The sequence below is a fragment of the Engraulis encrasicolus genome, chromosome 11 (genome assembly GCF_034702125.1).
Source record: "Engraulis encrasicolus isolate BLACKSEA-1 chromosome 11, IST_EnEncr_1.0, whole genome shotgun sequence".
NCBI lineage: Eukaryota > Metazoa > Chordata > Actinopteri > Clupeiformes > Engraulidae > Engraulis > Engraulis encrasicolus.
The window spans coordinates 12,150,621-12,172,508 of NC_085867.1; the positions used below are offsets into that span (position 1 = coordinate 12,150,621).

Sequence of the window (21,888 nt, forward strand, 5' to 3'; positions counted from 1 at the left end):
CCACCAAGTGGTCCAAAACATGAACAGCTGTGAGCATTTTTTTTCTTCAGACGAGGTCTCATAAAATGGACTCCGGTAATGTCTCTAAGCTGCCAGCAGGGGGAGCCCGTCACGCTTGTAAAATGGAGTCCTCTGTGCTGCTCTAGCTGTCAACCCTGCAATGTGATTATGTCTGTGCAGTAGGCCTAGTGAATGAGTGCATCTTAATATGCGACCTTGCCTCCTCCACTTGCCTCCTCCACTCGCTTCTCGTCATGATGACATCACTGACAACAGCATTATATTTCAATATCTTGCAAAAGCTCAATTGTAGAGTCTTTTTCTCATTTGCAATTGGGATGGTGAATGAAAAACAGTCCCTCAAAAGTTGTTGTGGCTAGGCTGACAGCTGGGAAACTTTATCGTTTTCTCCACGGAGGAGGGGCCAGGAGGCGGGACGAGGAGACAAGCGCAAGTGGAGGAGGCAAGGTTGCATATTAAGACGCACTCAATGTTTCTGTGATGACAAGGTTCATTGTGCATAACCAAAAAAAAAAAACAGTCACCTTCAGTACAGTAAAAAAAAAAAAATACAGCCAGGCCTCCAGTTCTACTTTAGCCATTTTGAATAAGCAGTAATAGTGCAGTTCTGCACACCCCCACAGCTCAACTGCACTGCACCCCTTCCCCCTCTCTTCTCTTCTCTTCTCTGTATGTCTGTGTGTGTCTGTCTATCTCTTGAGCGGATGTGGTTATGCATTGCAGCTTCCTGGCTTGGCCCCGAGGTGTGCAAGGAGAGCAAGAGATACAGAGAGAGAGCGAGAAAGCGAGAGAAGCAGCAGCATGTCTGTTTGTTTTCCAGTGTGTCTCTGCCACTTACTGGGCCTGCTAGACAACAGAAGTTTTCAGAGGGTCCAACGGACGATGCGTAGGCCTACAGCTTAACGAGCGCAGGTAGGACTCACCTGTCCTCTTCAGTGGGTCACAGAGTCAAGTGCAGGCCTCTAAATTAACTTTTTCCATCACTAGCCACAATGACTAGCAGATGTCAATCTTACTAGCCAAACACACACTCACTAAAAGTGGGTGAAAGTGGCTAGTAAGTTGGTCTTTTCTACCAGCCAAGCTGAATTTTTAACTGCATTTGACCGGTCGGCTGGTGTTAACTGAGAGCCCTGCTCAAGTGACTCACAAAACAAAATTGACAGACGAAGAGCAAGAGAGTGTGTGTGTGAGAGAGAAAAGAAAGACGAGAGGAAAGAGAGTAGCCTAGTAGGGTAGTCGTGGTCTTGGTCGTGGTCGGGGCTGATCGAGGAGGTGATGGCGGCCCTCCTGATGCGGATCTTCCGCCTGGGCGCTGCGGAGAAGAAGCGCGTCAGGCAGTACGAGCACCTCCGCAGGGACGAGGACCCCGGGGACACCTGGGAGACACAGGGGGAGCTGGGGGACGGAGCCTTCGGGAAGGTCTACAAGGTAGACACACACACACACACACACACACACACACACACACACACACACACACACACACACACACACACACACACACACACACACACACACACTTCGGGAAGATCTACAAGGTAGACACACACACACACACACACACACACACACACACACACACACACACACACACACACACACACACACACACACACACACACACACACACACACACACACACACATTGGCATACTGGTCTGTGTACACACTCACATGCACACACTGACACTACTACAAACACACACACACTAAACACTAAATTGTGCTGTGAATGTATTTTTTCTACTTCCTGGGCTGATGACTCCAAAATACAATGTAGAAATGTTCTGTATATATCAGACAGCAATTCCAAACTGATAGACTTTATGTCATTGTGATTGTTCAAATGTTCCTTTTTCTTTGAACAACGGATGCTGTCTTGTTATAATATTCGGCCATGCCGTAAACTTTTGCACGCACAACTTTTGACTGTTGCGTTGGAGGTGACCCATAGTCCAAATAATGTGTTAAAATTGAAATGTTGGCTCCAACACAACACCCACAAAGAAAAGTTTAATTTCTTTAAATAGCCTATATTGACTTTCTAAGCTGTGTAGCAAATGAAAAACATCCATGACAGAAATGTTGTGATAAAATATTTTGAATTGGGTAGTATGCAGAAGATCACTTCTTTTAAAAAAAAACAAAAAACTTAGACTTGCCTTTAAAATTATGTTATTTAAATGTTTACAATAGGACTTGATCGTGTTCTCATTCTCGTCTGTCACTGAATCAATCTAGGTTCACCACACAAACACACACACACGCTCCATGTGGTTAGGGCAACTGCTACTCTTAAAGTGCCTTTGAAGACCCCACCGATATGTTTTTACTGTGTACAAAATAATTACAATATACATGCACAGAATTTTTCTTAGGTTAAAACTTAAGTACAGTATATCCTCTGAAAACCTTTATGCTTCATTTGGGTATTTGTGTTTTTCTCCTTAACAAACATTTTCTACATAACATGTCGTGATGATGCACAGAAGGCCATGCTGTGGTTTTGCAGACTTCCTGTCGAACGTTACCGTGCTGAAGAACCGTTTCCTGTTTGACATTTTAACCCATATAGAGGCCTGTTACTTTTGTTTGATTTAGCTCCAGCTGTAGGCCTTCCACCACACCCTTCTTTACAGAACACATAAACAATCTGTAGGCTACATACTTTAATCTATAATTCAAAAGACATGGAATATTTCCTGGCTATGTCACAGTAGATGTCATCCATTAAAATGAAGTGAGGCATTTTCTAGTCCACTTCAACACATCTCTATCATGAAACCGAATGTAGCAGTGACAGATAAAATATCAAAACATTTACAATTTTTAAATTTAAAATATCAAAACATGGTAATCACAGATGTCTGATACAAGCAAATTAGTGACTTTAATTTAAGAAAAAGCTGACATAATCAATACCATGCATTTATTTTCCTCCTTTTTTATTTATTTGTTTCTGTAAAAGGCGGTCAATAAATCGAGTGGGTCCTTGGCGGCGTCCAAGGTGATCGAGGTGCGGAATGAAGAGCAGCTGGAGGACTACATCACAGAGATCGACATTCTGGCCCAGTGTCGCCATAGCAACATCATCTCCCTGCTGGACGCCATTTTCTTTGACGGCTGGCTCTGGGTATGCCCTCTGGAATACAATATCACATTAAACTTTACATTTAAGCACTAAACTTGGCTGTAAATAGAAAATGCTTGGTTTGGCATCGGAACTACATACAAGGCATTTGGACACCAGAGACTGTAAAGCAGTGATTCTCAAAGTGTGGTCCGGGGACCACTAGTGGTCCGCGACAGAGCTCAGGTGGTCCGCGAGTAGAATTTTATTTTTCCAAGACAAGCTAGCAGTAGGCTATAATTGTAACATTATTACAAAGCTAAATGTAGCTGAAGTCTTATTTTCACCACAACAAGACAGGCTTGTAATGTGAATAAAAAGTAAGTGATCTGCCTTGAAAATAGGAGTGTCAAATTAGCCGTAAACTGTCAATTCAGTTGACAGGTGGTCCCTGAAGATTGTTGGGGGGCCAAAGTGGTCCTCAGTCTGAGAAACTTTGAGAAACACTGCTCTACAGTCATACAGGAAAAACACTAGCAAGACGTCTCAGTCAAAGCAATACCCCAGAGTTCTAGACATTCTAGCATTTAGGCATTCTAATCGGGTTTCTCGGATGGTGCACTTGCGCACTTCGGGCACTATGTTTCAGTGCGTAATACATGAAAAGAAGGAAGGTCCGCACACTGTTGCTGCTCCAGGTTTATTAACACAACGTTTCGACCATGCAGTCTGGTCTTCGTCAGGTGTATGTGTATGTGTATGAAGACCAGACTGCATGGTCGAAACGTTGTGTTAATAAACCTGGAGCAGCAACAGTGTGCGGACCTTCCTTCTTTTCATGTTTAATCGTGTTTAAGTCCGGCACCTGTCCAATCTGGATGTGCGCGCTCTCCAAAACGCTACTTAGTGCGTAATACGCCATACTCACTGAAACATGAACACTGCACAAACGCACCATTTGAGATACAGCATTGTTGAAAACAAAATTATGGACTCATTTTGAAATGAGACACAGTTTCTGTGCTGCGGCCATAGCTCGTTTGATTATCAATTGACTGATGGATTGATTAATTTGATGACTTAATTGCTGCTCATTGATCTATCAATTGTTTACGTATGTAATTGATGTATTCACTTGCTTGATTTCACAACTGATTTGTCATTTGAATGGTTGACTAAGTCCTGTGGTGTTGTGTTATGCTCTGTAGATCCTGATTGAGTTTTGCCCTGGGGGAGCATTAGATGACATCATGCTTGGTGAGTATGATGAGATGAGATGATTGGGTGCACAGGCGCCAGACAAAAGTGTCAGACAGTTGAGGGATGTAGGCCTGCACACTGCCAATAATCTCCAAAACATAAACTTCATTATTCAAAAAGCAACGTTTGGAAACTAAACTAAACAAAAAATGCACTTTATTATTTTAAAAAGCAACGTTTCGAAACGTTGCTTTTTAATAACGTTTTTATTTTTAGCTTATTGGCAGTGTGCAGGCCTACCTCCTGCAACTAAAGATGAGAGTGGCCAACACCCCCTCAGTTCTCCACTGAGACTCTAGGCCTACACACAGACAAATGGAGGCTCCACTGTGGGCATTAAAGGAACAGTTTGGTCAATTTCAACATGCAGTTGTATTGCTCACGCTACCCTTGACTTGTCAGTACCTGGTGATGACACATTTTTCGGCTCAGCCCTTTCCGAGATATGAGCAATTCTAATGGGGGCAGCGTTTGTTTACATTTTTAAAAAATGAAACATAGGCCAACTCCAAATATTTTCCCAAAAGGTACTGCTGTTTGCTAGTTGTCTGCTGATGTTTTATAACCTTTTGGATGTTTTTGGGAATAAATAAAAATGTTTTTTTGAAATGTAAACAAAGAGCTGCCCCCATTACAATGACCAGGATCTCGGAAATGGCTGAAGAAGAAGAAAAAAAAATCTCAGGCACTGACAAGTCCAGGGTAGTGTGAGCATTACAACTGCATGTTGAAATTGACCAAACTGTCCCTTTAAGTGGGTACAAAGCTTGCCACTGGAACAATAGCTTTTTCAGCATCTAAGTTCCCATCATTACATTACATTGCACTTAGCTGACACTCTCATCCAAAGTGGCTTACAGTTACTATCAGCACCGGGCAGGAGCGTAGTATCACATTTTGGGCCCTATATTGTACGGTCAGCTCCACTGGACCCCCCTACCAAATATATTCATAAATTGGGCTATGTGTGGGCCTATATACATGGGACCCTGGTGACACAGTCACTCTTTACCCCCCTGGAACACCCCTGGTACAGGGTATTGGTTACAGTCCCTGGAGCAGTGTGGGGTTAGGTGCCTTGCTCAAGGACACTTCAGCCATGGAGCGAGAGGGAGTGGAATGGTGGGAATTGAACCTACAACCCTCTGATTTAAAGCCTCCTTAACCAAATCTCCTTAACAACTAGGGTAGGCCTACAGCTGCCCCTAAGTGTTCATCATATTGTTCCACCTTGTTCTTGATGAATAATGTGCAGTAGGGCACATTGGCTTTATATGAATCCCTTAGGACTCTCTGGTGTAGTATTGCTCTTTCAGGAACAGAGCTGTTCATTTCTCTGGGTTTCTTTCCATAGACAAAGATAGATAAATCTATATACAGTATGGATATGGTACTTCCTTTCTGTGAGTGGCTGTATTCCTTCAGTAATAACATTCTGTACGTGCGTGTGGACGTGTGTGTGTGTGTGTGTGTGTGTGTGTGTGTGTGTGTGTGTGTGTGCGTGCGTGCGTGCGTGCGTGCGTGCGTGCGTGCGTGTGTGTGTGGCACGTGCGTGCGTGTGGATGCGTGTGTGTGGCACATGCGTTTCTGAGTGCATGCATGTGTGTGTGTGCGTGTGTGTGTGTGGGCATGCATGCGTGCATGCGTGCATTCGTGTGTGCGTCCCTGTGTGTGTCGAGCTGGAGAGGGGACTGAGTGAGCAGCAATAACTTTCTACATGTGCATGTGGACGTGTGTGTGTCTGTGTGTGTGTGTATGTTTGTGCATGTGTGTGTGTGTGTGTGTGTGCGTGCATGTGTGTGTGCGTGCATGTGTGTGTGTGTAGAGCTGGAGCGGGGTCTAAGTGAGCAGCAGATCAGCGAGGTGTGCTGCCAGTGTCTGCAGGCCCTGTCCTACCTGCACCAGCACCACATCATACACAGAGACCTCAAGGCCGGCAACATACTGCTCACCATGGAGGGACAGGTCAAACTGGGTAAGGCAACATACATAGGCACCATGGAGGGACAGGTCAAACTGGGTAAGGCAACATACTGCTCACCATGGAGGGACAGGTCAAACTGGGTAAGGCAACATACTGCTCACCATGGAGGGACAGGTTAAACTGGGTAAGGCAACATACATAGGCACCATGGAGGGACAGGTCAAACTGGGTAAGGCAACATACTGCTCACCATGGAGGGCCAGGTTAAACTGGGTAAGGCAACATACATATGCACCAGGGAGGGCCAGCACACAACCCGCCTTGCGCTGATATTAGACGCGTAATCCGCTCATTTTCATTGACAAACAATAGAAAACATCCGCCTCCTACTGTAAAATCTGCGGTCTGTGTGATCGCGCCCTAAGGCAACATACTGCTCACCATGGAGGGACAGGTCAAACTGGGTAAGGCAACATACTGCTCACCATGGAGGTGCAGGTCAAACTGGGTAAGGCAACATACTGCTCACCATGGAGGGAGGTACAGATCAAACTAGGTAAGGCAACATACTGCTCACCATGGAGGGACAGGTCAAACTGGGTAAGGCAGCATACTGCTCACCATGGAGGGACAGGTCAAACTCGGTAAGACACGCATTCACCATAGCCTGGTTCTCACCGACGGTGCGTGTGTGAACACAAACTACCATCTGTTAGCACTGCCGTGAACATGCTCTTCTCGAGTCTGAAAGTAAATGGTGCATTTATTGCAACTAACCACCAACAAATTCCTCCGAAAACATTTTCTGTTCATCTCTGAAGAGTCAATATAGTTAATCTGTCCTGTGACTCATCAATGCGAGCTGCCGTTGATATTTAAGCAATAAATGCTCTGATTATTTTCTACTCGAGAAGAGCATGTTAATGGCAGCGCTACCAGACGGTAGTGTGTGTAGCTCCGCTCCACCAGGCACCATCGGTGAGAACCAGGCTATATTCACCATGGAGGGACAGGTCAAACTGGGTAAGACACACAGGACAGGCACACATTCGCACGCACACTCACACACACACACACACACACAAACACACACACACACACACACACAGACACACACACACACACACACAATTAGGTAGTGCTTACTGCCTTTCCCAGTGTAATATGCCTAACATTGTCCCCTGTGTGTGTGTGAAGCTGATTTTGGAGTGTCTGCGAAGAACGACCACACACTCCACAAGAGAGCCACGTTCATTGGCACCCCCTACTGGTAAGTATCAGAATTGCTTCATGATGTTTCATTTCAGAATTCGCCTATACTGTGACTTGATACATCACTAAGATTTGCTGTCTTGGTCACAGATGCGCCAGCAAGACATGCACCAACAATTTGTCCCCTTTCTAACTCTGAAATGTCATCGGTAGTGTGCATTGCAATATTTTGAGCAAAACTGTGCTCTCACCCTGCTCATTGAACCTTCACACCCAGCTTGTACTGGTGCAATGTGCATTTAATGAAGTTTGGCCACCAGGCTGGTCCATTTTATCCAACACAAAAATGACAGGTGTCTCAGTTCTTTTGGCCTCGTTTACATTAGATATTTAATTCAGAATTAACTCAATTTAATTCTGAATAAAGCTACAATTCGCTTCGAAAACATCATGTAAACACTTCACAATTCAGAATTAAATGAAAGTTCAATGTAAACTCGACGGAACTATTTATTTCTTAAAAGTGTCTTGTAAACTTGGCAAATGTCCAACCCCTGTAGTAATAGCTCTTGCACTTTATATGTCTGTATGGGTATTGTATAGGTACTCTTGGTGTAATGTATGTATACTCTCTATGTCTAATTGTCTATGTCTACACCCAGAGTCTATGTCTGTCTGCACGGGAAAATAAGAAACGTAATTTCAATTCTTTGTATGACCGACTTGACTTGACCTTTGCCTTTTGTCACAGGATGGCTCCTGAGGTGATCTACTGCGAGACGTCCAAGGACAACCCGTACTCCACCAAGGCCGACATCTGGTCACTGGGCATCACCCTGATCGAGGCGGCCGAGATGGAGCCCCCACACCACTCCCTCAACCCCATGAGGGTGCTGCTCAAGATCACCAAGTCCCCCCCTCCCACGCTCACCAACCCTCGAATATGGTAAGCACCAAGTCGTCGTCCCCCCCCCACACACACACACACACACACTCACCAATCCCCGACTATTGAGTCACAGGACTTTAATAATAATTAATTATCAATAATAATCAATTACTCGCCCACACTCACCAGCCCTCGACTCTGGTAAGCACCAAGTCCCCCCCTCGACTATGGTAAGGGACAGGACAAGTAGTAGGTACAATTAGGTTTTAGAAGATTGAAAGCTCCTGCCCATGCTCACCAACCCTCAACTCTGGTAATAATATAAGGGACAGGACAAGTAGTAGGCTAATGATACGAGTTAAAGTAATGCAAGTCAATCATGTTTGTGAAGATTGACAGCTTTCACCAAGCCTCACGACCCATGCTCACCAACCCTTGACCCTGGTAAGGGACAAGACAAGTGGTAGGCTACTGATCGGAATTAAAGTAATGTGTTATTTTTGTGAAGATTAACAGCTTTCACTAAACCCCCCGCCCATACTCACCAGCCCATGACTCTGGTGAGTCATCATAGGACTTCAGTATTATTAATCCATTACCTACCCACTCCCTAACCCTAACCTCTGGTCAGGTCACAGGACTTTCATAGTAGTTATCGATAATAATCAATTACCTGTTCACGCTCACCAACCCTCGACTCTGGTAAGGGACAGGACGAGTAGTAGGCTACTGATTGGAATTAAAGAATACGTTATGTTCGTATGATTGACAGCTTTCACCAAGTCCCCCACACCGCCCACACTCACCAACCCTCAACTCTGGTGAGTCATAGGACTTAAGTATTACACCAGGGACACATACACGCAGATTTTGTCCAAGCGAAGCAAACTTTGCCATTCATTCCTATGAGGGAGGCGAAGGCAAGTGAACAGGAGCGAAGCAAAAATATTCCACCAAGTTTAATATTATGCGAATGATGAATTTGTGCGAATTTGATTGAAACCCAAGACACATTTCTTCCCTGGGGACAATAAAGTATACACTCCAACTCTCTGACCTCCTTTGCCTTTGCTTGACCTTTCACCTCTACAGGTCTTCGCACTTCCAGGACTTCCTGCGGCGTGCGCTGCATAAGAACCCTGAGTCCCGCTGGGGGGCCCAGCAGCTGCAGACCCACCCCTTCTCCTGCGCCGGGCGCGACGGCAGAGCACTCAAGGAGCTCATCGCAGAGGCCAAGGCAGAGGTCACGGAGGAGATAGAGGCAGAGGTAATAATGCAGCAACACACACACACACACACACACACACACACACACACACACACACACACACACACACACACACACACACACACACACACACACACACACACACACACACACACACACACACACACTGTAGCAATTAAAATAGCAATGTAGCAATGATGTAGCAATATAGAAGGTAATGTAGCAATTAATCAAACACACATCGATACATGTATGTCTGCCCATACCTAAGCACTCTCTCTCTCTCTCTCTCACACACATAGACACAGACACAGACACTCTCATACACACACACACACACACACTCACACACACACACGCACTCACACACACACACACACACATGCGCACACACGCGCGCGCACACACGCACATACATGCACATACACACACACACCCATTCACGCGCGCACACACACACACACACACACACACACACACACACACACACACACACACACACACACACACACACACACACACACACACACACACACACACACACACACACACACACACACACAGGAGGGCCGTCAAGGACCTCATTCCAGAGGCCAAGGTAGGTGTCACAAGGGAGATTGAGGTAGAGGAGAGAGAGAGAGAGTTGAGGGATGAGATTTGAATTCACAGACACACACACACACACACACACACACACACACACACACACACACACACACACACACACACACACACACACACACACACACACACACACACACACACACACACACACACACGCAGAGAGAAGCCAAGGTAGGGTCATGAAGGACATACTGTACATACATCCATATCAGTGGTTCTTAACCTTTTTTTCCTAACGCACCCCCTTACCTGTTCCCAAGACAAGCCGCGCACCCCCATCCCAAACGTCTACATGTGTATAAGCTCTAAAAAATGATTTAAGTCATTTATTACAATGATTCATGACTTCATGGAGACCGAAACATGTTTTAATTTCGTTTTGATTTTGCCTAATTATAATGTTTTGAAGCAGAATTTTGGTCATGACCTCAACACAAACAAAAGTCCGCGCACCCCCTGAAATCTCTGGTGCACCCCAGGTTAAGAACCACTGATCCATATCATAGCCACACGTACCCCGCCGGCCACAACCAAAACACACACCTTGCTTGGCGAATGGTCTCACAGGGACTCATGAAAGTAAATTTCATCTTATTATGCAAGGAGAGAGACATGTGTCTATATGATAAATGTATGCGACTGTTATATAATTCTGGCATTATTTTCTCCCTCCCTAGTCTCTTCTGGACATCCATAGCGCAGCAGAGTTAAGTGCGAATCAGGAGAAGAGACCCTCCGTGTCTGTGGAGACCGAGGCCTTGCCCACCACACAGGAGATCCCATCCCCTGCAGGAGATCCCTCCCCAACCTCCCCTCCAGCCCAAGAAGCACCCGTTCCAGAACCCCAGGCCCAACCCCCGGAATGTTCTACTCCGGAACCCACAACACCCACTCCAGAACCTTCTTCTCCTTGTGTGGAACCGGCAGTGCAGACTCCACAGGAAACTGGCTCGGTGATGTCCAGAAAGGCCTCCTCGGCAGGTGACAAGGCCCAGAAAAGGGCACGACGGCGGTCGGTACCAGGCACCCTTCTGTCCTTCCTGTCCCGACGCAAGTCCGGTTTCTGGAGCGAAAACCCCATGTCAAGCAAACAGCAACAAGCAGAACAGACATCCAACAGTAAAAACACAGAGGGACAAGCAGACACAGCCACTGCTAGTACGAATGCAGACGGACATGCCAACGCGGCCACCAGCACAAACACAGATGGACAGGCAGACACATCCACCAGCGTCACATCCACAGAGGGTGCCCCAGGTCCCACAGTGGGCCCCACAGAGGCTTGTCAGGATATGTTCGATTTCAAGGCTATGCCAGCTGATGGAGGCTCATCTGAGGAGAAAGGGGACATGGTTACAGTTTCTGGTGGTGAAACGTGTGATAAAGCAGCAGAAAGCCGTGGGACTTTGGAGACGAATGGGGCAGAGGGACAGGTGACGGGTGACGAGGTGGATGCCAAGATGTCAAGTCAGTCACCTTCAACAGACACACAGCTTCTTGCCTTGACAACATGTCCACCTACGACATCGGATAAACATCCACCTCCTACATCAGACAGCCCACCTCCACCTCTGGCATTAGACATGGATTCACCTCCTGGTGATAATCTTTCACACTCCACTACAGACTCACATCCATCCTCTGCCCCAGACACACATCCATCTTCTGCATCATCAGACACACCTCACCCTCCGGCTTCAGAAACACTGTGCCCTGGGACTGAAACACTAGTCACAACGGAGTCGAACGAGCCCGTTCCTCTTGTTACGACAGAAACCTCAGACCTTGCCGACGTCTCACACGACACACAGGAAGTGATGCAAGCCTCTTTATCTGGTAGTTCCTCTCAGACGCGGTTGCCAGGCAACACCAGTAGCAGCAACAGCAGTGACTCCCCGACCACAGAGCAGCCTGATCAAACTGACTCAGGAGGATCCCAGAGTCGTTTGGTTCCCGCTCTTGCTCTTGAAGAACCTCAGTGTCCTCCTCCTCCACATGACAACTCAGGTCCGAGTGTGAGGGACTCCTTAGACCTGGCCACTGTGGTGGGCTCAGAAGGCACTCCTGATACCTCTACTACAGGTATCACCAAGCACCCGATGCTAGCCGACCTCACGGTTAACTCTGGGCTAGATGTGGATAAGCTAGACGACGAGGCGACCGAAGAGCAGAGTAGTAGTAGTATTAGTAGTACACAGCTTACTGAAAGTGAGACAGTGGAGAAGGATGGAGGAGATGGGGGGTTGGAGGAGACATGCCAGGAACATGGGGTGGAGGAAGGTGGAGATACCTCAGGGGTGGATGAGGAGGTTCAGGATAAGGCAGACGTGGTTGGGCACCCAGAACCCAGAAGTCCAACTACCGAGCCCAATGTTACAGACACTGAGTCCAAGGCGAGGGACCTTGAGGTGGTGGCCGACTCCAAGGTCGTAGATGTCGAGTCCAAGGTCATAGACACTGAGCCAGAGGTCAAGGTCATATACACTGAACCTGAAGGTCAGCCAGCTTCATCAGTGTCAGGAGAAGGGACAAACATCCATAGGCCTGGAGAGGCAGAACTTGAGGCGGCCAGTCAGCAAGTTTTATCAGAGGTAGCTGAGGAGAAAGAGGGAGGGCAGGCAGAAAAGACAGGAGAGGAGAGAGAACAGATAGATGAGCATAAGGAGCCAAATGAAAGAGGGGAGGAGAAAGAGGAAGAGGAGAGGAAAGAAAGTCTTGGTGAACCTGAGCTGCAGACAACAGTGGTGGAACTGTCAGGCAGTTGTAGTGAAACTGCGAAGATGAGTGAATCAGATCTGAAACAGTGTGACAACTCATCTCTTGTAGATAGTGTAGATAGTGTAGAGACACAGGTGAGAGAGGATGATACAAAGACAGGAGAAAAAGAATCAGAAGCAGAAGAATCTTCCAGTCAAAGCAGAACAGAAGAGATAAGTAGTAACAGCCACCTGGAAAATAATGTTGGTTCTGAGGGTGACAGTAAAGTTGAGGAACCTGAGAAGACACTAGACGAACAGAATCACAAAGAGGCTCCTCCTCAGCAAACCAAAGACACACCTTCACTGAAGTCAACGAAGAAGGTGAGCTTTGAGGTGACCACGGACTCTAATGGAGGTGTGGAGGGGAGTGGGGAGCACTCTGATAAGACACTTTCCAATGGAGGCACCTCCGAACCCCCGCTCTCACCGGCCAACGGGTCCCACCACACGGCGAGGACGCTCTCGATCAGTATGGAGGGCCAGAGTGATGCAGGTGACAAAGAGAAGGTTCCCATGTCCCCAGGAGCCGATGGGGTAAGACATACTTCGAAATTATAACATTTTTACTTTATCGTTATTGTTTAATGCTGTATGTGTAGCATCTGTGTAACTTCATTTTGACACATCAAAGGTGGTCCGGTACTGTTTACTTTTTACTTACTATTTATTACTACTTAGTTACTCGAAACGGAACGTACAGGTGGTTTTGGACTTGAAGTTTTTGTAGTTTGTAGTGGTTTGGTGGTATTTCTTGGTAGTAGTCAGTCATTGAATGATACATTAAAGCTGGTTTTGATTGTGAGGATAACAAATGCATGATGTCCACCCATGTCTATGAAAGGACATGAAAGGCACATTATTCCCTATTATTACCTGATACTGACCAAAGCTGCTTCAGTAGTGAATAACTGACATATCAGAAATTAAAGCCCTGGACCTTCCGTGGTGCTAACGGTAGAGCACTCATCTGCTATGCAGCTGACCCGGGTCCAATTCCGGCCCGGGTCCTTTTTCCAACCCTTCCCCGTCTCTCTCTCCCCCACTTGCTTCCTGTCACTCCTTGACTGTCCTGTCATAAAAAATAAAGGTCAAAAGACTTTAAGAAAAATGCTAAACTAAATATATCTTTAAAAATAAGAAATTGTAGCCCTGAACCCTTCCCTGTCCTCCTCAAGGAGCTGGTTCCCAGCCGGCGCACGGTGAAGAGGACCCGCAAGTTCATGGTGGACGGGCGAGAGGTCAGCATCACCACCTCCAAGGTCATCAGCCAAGGACAAGAGGACAAGGACGAGCAGATGCGCTCCGTCAGGTGGGTCACGTGGTGTGTGGAGATGTGTGTGTGTGTGTGTGTGTGTGTGCACGTGCGAGTGTGTGTAGGCGCGAATGTGTGTATGTGTGTGCGCGCGAGTGTGTGTGTGTGCGCGCGAGTGTATGTGTGCGCGCGCGCGTGTGTGTTTGTGTGTGCACGTGCGCGCAAGTGTGTGTGAGGGTGCGTGCAAGTGTGTGTGTATTCATGTGTGGGGGTATGAGTCACTGCTTAACTGTGAATTTGCATTCAAGTGTGTGTGTGTGTGTATGTGTATGTGTGTGTGTGTGTGTGTGTGTGTGTGTGTGTGTGTGTGTGTATGTGTATGTGTGTGTGTGTCGGTGGGTGTTGTTTGATTGGTATTCCTTGATGGTTCCATGTGTATGTGTGTGTGTGTTTACATGTGTGTGTGTCCAGACGTCAGGAGCTGCATGCCCTAAAGCAGCTGCAGAGAGAGGAGCAGAGAGAGTACACGCAGCTGGAGCAGAGACTACAACACCAGAGGGAACTCATGTTCAGACACATCGAACAGGAGATGACCGTAAGCAGGGGATTCACTATTTCCCATTCTACTGTGCTGTAACGAACTGCCCCCTCATAGAGTTTGAAAGTGACGTCACTTCCCCCGATTTCATGGGACCTCAACAGTGTTTTTAGTCGTAGCATGTAATCCAATGGCGGCATTAAAATGATATTTCGATCCCCTTCGAGTTGTGCCACGAGCTCCACATATGTTGTTTCTGATATTTTTGTTGAATTTTTCGTACGAACCCCTAAACTTTTTAGAAAGCTGTGTTTCTTCACATTTTTCATGCAGACGGCCTCGGAACAAAACATTGATACTTCTGCATGAATAATATTTATCTAGCCTCTTAAACAGCATATTTGTAGCCCAGCGCATGTAATGACTGAGATCGGAAGATATTTACTCCCTACCATGTTGCTAGATGGTCAGCTTAGGTCTAAGGTCTGCGGAACTAAGGGGCGGGACTTTCCAGCTCTATTTATTTCCCATACACCTATCCTGTAACAGTAGGATTGATGCATCGATACATATGAATTATTATTTACACACCTAGTGGATTCACTATTTCACATACACCTGTTCTGTAACAAACTGCTAGGGCGCCGAAATGAGTTTTAAAGTGGTGGTGCATTTTTTCCTTCATTCTTTATTTCATAACAATGTTACTGCTGCTGCACTCCACTCATTTGTCTGCAGTAAAAGTTGAGAAAGGTTCATTTAGGGAGCCCAGAAGTGGGGATGCAAATGCACCACTGCATCCCCCTTTTCCGGCACCTGTGCCCCTCAGCATCTGTCCCATCAGAGAGCAGCTACAGCAGGGATGTCAAACTCAGGCCCGGGGGCCAAATTTGGCCCACGGAGCCATTTTATTTGGCCCGCGAGATCATTTCAAGTGTGTATTACAGTTGGCCCCCCTACACATTCATGTATTTTAATATGACTTGAACATGAAATTTTGGGCGTCACATGCTCATAGAAGTGCATCAGGGATGTCTTTCAATCATTTACATCAGACTGTGCAGGAACATTTGAACTACAATATCTGCTGAAATTGAGTGTTAAGATGTAAGCATTTCACTATTGTAAGCATGTGTGCATGCACAATTTCAGTACTTTTTGAATATTGAGTTCGGCACGCGACTCCGTCCTCGATTTAGAGTTTGGCCCACTGTGAATTTGAGTTCGACACCCCTGAGCTACAGCCTTCATTAACAGTGTTCACTGTGTGCATGATTTTCCATTTCGCCATCACACTCACACATACACACATACACACACACACACACACACACACACACACACACACACACACACACACACACACACACACAGAAACTAATCTTCATTTCTGGCCTCTGTAGAGTAATAATCAGTACTATGATGGTGACTGGAGAGGCACACACACACACACAAACACACACATACACACACACACACACACACACACACACACACACACACACACACACACACACACACACACACACACACACACACACACACACACACACACACAGACACACACACTCACAAACACACACACACACACACACACACACACACACACACACACACACACACACACACACACACACACACACACACACACACACGTACAGAGAGAGAGAGAGAGAGAGAGAGAGAGAGAGAGAGAGAGACTAATCTTCCCCTCTGGCCTATGCAGAGTAAGAAGCAGTACTATGACGGTGAGCTGGAGCGTGTGGAGCGTCAGTACCAGCAGCAGAGCGGCCGCATGGAGTCGGAGCACACGGCCCGGCTGACTGAGGAGGCGCGCAGGCTCAAGGCCCAGCAGGAGAAGGAACTGCACCGCAGGGGAACCACCAAGGGGGACCCTAAAGAGGTACGCACATAGTCAGCAAGGGGGACCCTAAAGATGTACGCACATAGTCAGCAAGGGGGACCCTAAAGAGGTACGCACACACTGTAGCCAGCAAGGGGGACCTCAAAAAGGTACGGACACTGTAGGAAACACCAAGGGGGACCCTGAAGAGGTACTGACATAGTCACCAAGAAGGACCCTAAAGAGATACGGACACACCGCAGGGGAACCACCAAGGGGGACCCTAAAGAGGTACGCACATAGTAGGAACCAGCAAGGGGGACCCTAAAGAGGTATGGACATAGTCAGCAAGGCGGATCCTAAAGAGGTTGGGATTGTGTGCGTTGCAATATGCGACCTTGCCTCCTCCACTTGCGCTTGTCTCCTCGTACCAGGTCATGATATCGCTGACAACAGCATTATATTTCAATATCTTGCAAAAGCTCAATTGTAAAGTCTTCTTCTCATTTGCAATTGAGATGGTGAATGAAAAACAGTCCCTCAAAAGTTGTTGTGGCTAGGGTGACAGCTGGGAAACTTTATCGTTTTCTCCACGGAGGAGGGGCAAGGAGGCAGGGCGAGGCCACAAGCACAAGTGGAGGAGGCAAGGTCGCATATTGTAATGCATTCAGGGACACACTGTAGGCACGAGCAAGGGGGACCCCAAAGAGGTATGGACACACTTCCTCCTCATACAGAGAACTGCTGGATACAATACAGGGGGTGTTCCACAGACATCATATATGAAGACTAGATACGTCATCGCGTATTTCAAGCACGTCCGCACAGGTCGGCCATATTAGCGCAGCCTAAACTCTCCACAGACCCCCGTTACACCTGAAGTAAACTGAAGAATTGAAACGTCGAGATACTTAAAAATGTATACTGTTGCTTCGCTGAAATATTGACACGTGTATATAAATGGTAGGGCTCCTTAAAACTTAAGTGTAGACTGGGGTAAAACGCCCAAGAGATGCATCCCTCTTAGCCTATTGTCCAAACATTTAGATAGACCTAGAGCAAATACACTTTTTAACCACTGCTGTGCATTAAGTTGACGGCAGGAATATATTCATTGCACCAAATTAAACACGACAGAGATTACGTACTGGAAGAGAGATGTACAGCGCAACAAGTTCATTCTATCTGGATGGCTTTAGCGTCACGACTCATTTTGAACACAAGGTGGAGCTGTCGAAACCAAAGCATATACTACAAGTGAACGTTTATTTGTTATTTTACTGAAAATATAAAAGATTACGTTGTGCATTTGTGTATGGGATCTATTTCATTACCTTAATACGCCTACTGAACTATATTATACATGATTTTAGACCTATGCACATAATAATATAATGTAATATAATATAATAATATTGTGAATATTCATCACTATGCAGTATCAACATATACTTTCGTTTGGAATTTTTTATACTGTATAAAAAAACAACCCTTTCGAAAATCGATATAAATTTGAGGGAATTATGGCCATCTGAAGAGTATACAACACCCAAAACTCACTGCAACTGGTTGAGCCAGAAGGCTGCTTTAACATGGCCGCCATGCGCGGACGTTCGACTTGGATGACGGGAACGCGGACGACGCATCTAGTCTTCCTATATGATGTCTGTGGTGTTCACTCACAGAACTAGCTACTAGCCACAACTGGCTAACCCTAACCACGGGCCAGTGCAAAATGAATGGGTGTCAATGGAGTTTTCTACCATTATAATTTTTGTGATTTTTTATAATTTTTTGTCCTGAAATATTAATATTAAGTTCGAAGCTAGAAATAATAAGACCCCATTTGAGTAGCGTTTCGATTATTTTGTGCCACTAGATTATTATATACTGGGTCACAAAGCTCAATTTTTATGGGGCCAAACCCATAAACATTAGCGCGATGCTAGCGAGTACAGGTTGAAATCTTCTAACCTGCTGTAAAACTACACACCTGAACGATTTGTCAATACAGCCTATTGTTAAACAACAGTCATAGTGCTTACCAGGAATGTTTTGTTGATAATATTTGTGACTGAAAATCGCAGTAGCAATGTATTTAGCATATGGGTTCCCCTTTCCATTCCATACATTTTCCCACATGAAGGACTGAACTATGCTCGCCAACTAGTGGACACTCCATAGTTACTGCAGTATGCATGCAAAGCTAACTGGCTACAATGGGAACCAATGAGACTGAACCTTCTCCCTGTTAGAGATTCTCTATACAATATTATACCTCGATACAAACCCAGCAAGGGGGACCCCAAAGAGGTACAGACATACTGCAGGCAGCTGTAGGGGGGACCTAAAGAAGTACGAATACACTTCCACATCATACAGAGAAATATAGTCAGTGGGGGGACCCTAAAGAGGTATGGACACACTTACACCTCATACAGAGAAATGCAGGGTACAATATTATACCTTGAATACAAAGCCAGCAAGGGGGACCCCAAAGAGGCACACAGATGGCTCAAATGCACCCCTCAACTTTATTTCATATATGAAGGAGGTGGGGGGGGGGGGGGTATTGTATTGGAAGCTGTCTATTGGAAGCCAGGAACAAATGTGAATGGGGTGAATTGTGGGGAACACATTGTGGTCTTGGTTATGTTGTTGTTATTGATAGAGCCAACATATTGCTTTACTGACAGGTTAGGGTTACTGATGGGTTTGGGCTGAGCACATTTTTGCTTTGTGTGTGTGCATGTGTGTGTGCGCGTGCGTGTGCGTGTGCGTGTGCGTGTGTGTGTGTGTGTGTGCGTGCGTGCGTGCGTGCGTGCGTGCGTGCGTGCGTGCGTGTGTGTGTGCGTGTGTGTAACAGGAGCAGCGTTTCCTGCAGAAGCAGCAGCAGGAGCTGAATGAGGCGTTGCAGAGAGCCGTGCAGGAGCACAAGCGGAAGCTCACCTCCTTCGAATGGGAGATCACCGACAAAATCAGACAGCTAAAACGAGGTACACCCACACACACACACACACACACACACACACACACACACACACACACACACACACACACACACACACACACACACACACAAATAGAGACAGACACAGACACAGACACAGACACAGACACAGACACACACACACACTTCCTTTGAATGGGAAATCACCGACAAGATCGAGGAGCTAAAACACTAGTGTTTCTCAATGGGGCTCTTGAGAAGGATACTGCTGGGAGGGGCGGGGCACTTGGTTGCAATTATTAGTATAATTTTTTTAGTACTAAGGGGGGCATTGGTAGACGTATGATGAGGTCAAGGGGGTGCTGGGAGGCTTATTATGATCTCAAGGGTGCGTTTTTTTCAAAAAAGGTACACCTCAGGGACATGATATGATTGGCCAACTGTAAGAGGGTCCATACCCCCCCTTTTGACCAGCCAATCTCATAACCCCCCCCCCCAAAAAAAAACCCACACAAACTATGCATACACATACCCGACACAATGGGAAACATTTGGACCTATGCAGTCAGCTGACGGAGTACGCTGATCTGATAGCTATACTCGGATGTTGGCTGCAAACCACACACACAAGTGAGCCTCTTGTATGAGACCCGATGCCTCTAGCAAACAGGGCCTGCTGTGCTGGGTGGAAGTCATGGACAAAACAGCCATTCATCATAGCACAACAGCAGGACAAGCATCTTCTTGTGCTAACAATGGCCTTTGAACCATATGGCTTGTGATCCGGCCTCGCCAGGGCCGGATTAATGCACAGGCCAGATATGGCTGCAGCCTAGGGGCCCCCACCTGCCAGGGGGGCCCTGATTGACCAAAAGTCAAACATTTCCGAATTGTGACAAGATGTAATATTGAAAAATGCATCTGTTGTGTTTAGCACAGTAGATATTTTATCATTGATTCCTCGCTCGTAATTATGACACTGTCTAAATTTCCCCTCTGGGGGGCCCCACAGAAATCCATTGACTAGGGGGCCCAGGCCATCTTAATCGGGCCCTGGGCCTCGCAAATGCTGTAGGACAGTGGTCTCCCAATGGCGGCCCATGGGACAGATCCGGCTAGCTACGGCAAACATTTGGCCCGCCATGAGGTTGCAAAAAAGGAAAGTATATATGTGTGCTCTCTGTGGCCATACGGTGGGGTGATTTGATTGGTCCTCAGCCTCATTTGCACTATGACATCATTTGGCCCTTGGGGAAGACTAATAGTGCGTTCATGTGGTCTCGTAATTATCGTAAATACCAAACGCTGACATTCGAAGCACACATGAACGCCACCGCTTCTGGTATTTACCACTGGACAACTCGTAGAAAATTTTAAGAAACGAGTTTACGAGATGATGACGCACACAACAGTTGGCTCTACTCTCGCCATGGCAACCGCTAAGTGGAAATATTCAAAAAACGGCATTCAGTATGTTTAGACAGTCATGGTAAATGACAGTGTCAGAAAATATAGGCCTACAGAATTTTTACCTTTGACTTCCTAATTAATTTGCTTGCTGTAGCTGATGAACAACAGTCTATAATCGTTTTAGTGAAAAGTCTCACTCTGGCTCGCCATCTTTAATTTGTAAACAACATCAAAAAAGCACATGAACGCAACGCACTTGTAAATACCACTTCGCAACTAGATAATATCTACTTCGGAAGACCACATGAATGCACCATAATTGGAGACCACTGCTGTAGGAGTTTTGTGAATGACTGCCATTTTTATTTGAAGTGAATGAAGGGTAGGTTACACCACACCTAATGTTATCCCACAACCTATGGCATGCCATTTAGTGTGTACCTGTGTATTTAGTGGGTAACTCTGAGACGGATGCTTTGGCAGCTTGTGGGTAGTAGAGTAGAATAGAGTAGAGCAGTGGTACCCAAACTTTTTTTCCCTGCGCACCCCATTTTACATTTCAGTGTGGTTCGTGCACCCCCTAACCGAATGTTGCACAACCGCACTTTTTGAGCAAACCTCATTTCCAATACACCTGACGTTTTTTCTGCCATCATTACAATGGAACTTGTTGCATGACAAGTCTAGGAGTTAGGCTATACATTACACTTAAGATGGATCCTTCCAGCATACAATTCACCAAACAACATGTAATGTTCATTAATTCTGTAAAAACACACATCTCAGCCAGTACTCTATTCAGCTCGCACAGCCCCTTGTGTGCACGCACCCCAGTTTGGGAAACCCTGGAGTAGAGTATACAACGCCTTTTAAAACACCCAAGGATGCTTAACATAATATCGCAG

At 46.3% G+C, this 21,888-nt stretch overlaps 1 protein-coding gene across 4 annotated transcripts in view; it reads left to right on the forward strand.

The window, feature by feature from the left end:
* The first annotated feature begins 725 nt into the window (after positions 1-725).
* si:dkey-81j8.6 (serine/threonine-protein kinase 10) overlaps positions 726-21,888 on the forward strand; it is a 26,476-nt gene continuing 5,313 nt past the window's right edge. The window contains exons 1-13 of one of the 4 annotated variants that reach the window (XM_063209881.1): positions 726-1,452; positions 2,993-3,157; positions 4,303-4,351; positions 6,180-6,319; positions 6,453-6,462; positions 7,476-7,548; positions 8,242-8,436; positions 9,472-9,646; positions 10,909-13,524; positions 14,166-14,299; positions 14,714-14,837; positions 16,507-16,683; positions 19,490-19,619. In XM_063209881.1, the coding sequence (XP_063065951.1) occupies positions 1,300-1,452; positions 2,993-3,157; positions 4,303-4,351; positions 6,180-6,319; positions 6,453-6,462; positions 7,476-7,548; positions 8,242-8,436; positions 9,472-9,646; positions 10,909-13,524; positions 14,166-14,299; positions 14,714-14,837; positions 16,507-16,683; positions 19,490-19,619 (4,141 nt within the window). In that variant the 5' untranslated portion in view covers positions 726-1,299. Of the gene's footprint in view, positions 1,453-2,992; positions 3,158-4,302; positions 4,352-6,179; positions 6,330-6,441; positions 6,879-7,475; positions 7,549-8,241; positions 8,437-9,471; positions 9,647-10,908; positions 13,525-14,165; positions 14,300-14,713; positions 14,838-16,506; positions 16,684-19,489; positions 19,620-21,888 lie in introns of those variants that run through there. The other 3 variants (XM_063209880.1, XM_063209883.1, XM_063209882.1) reach the window with 3 other exon arrangements.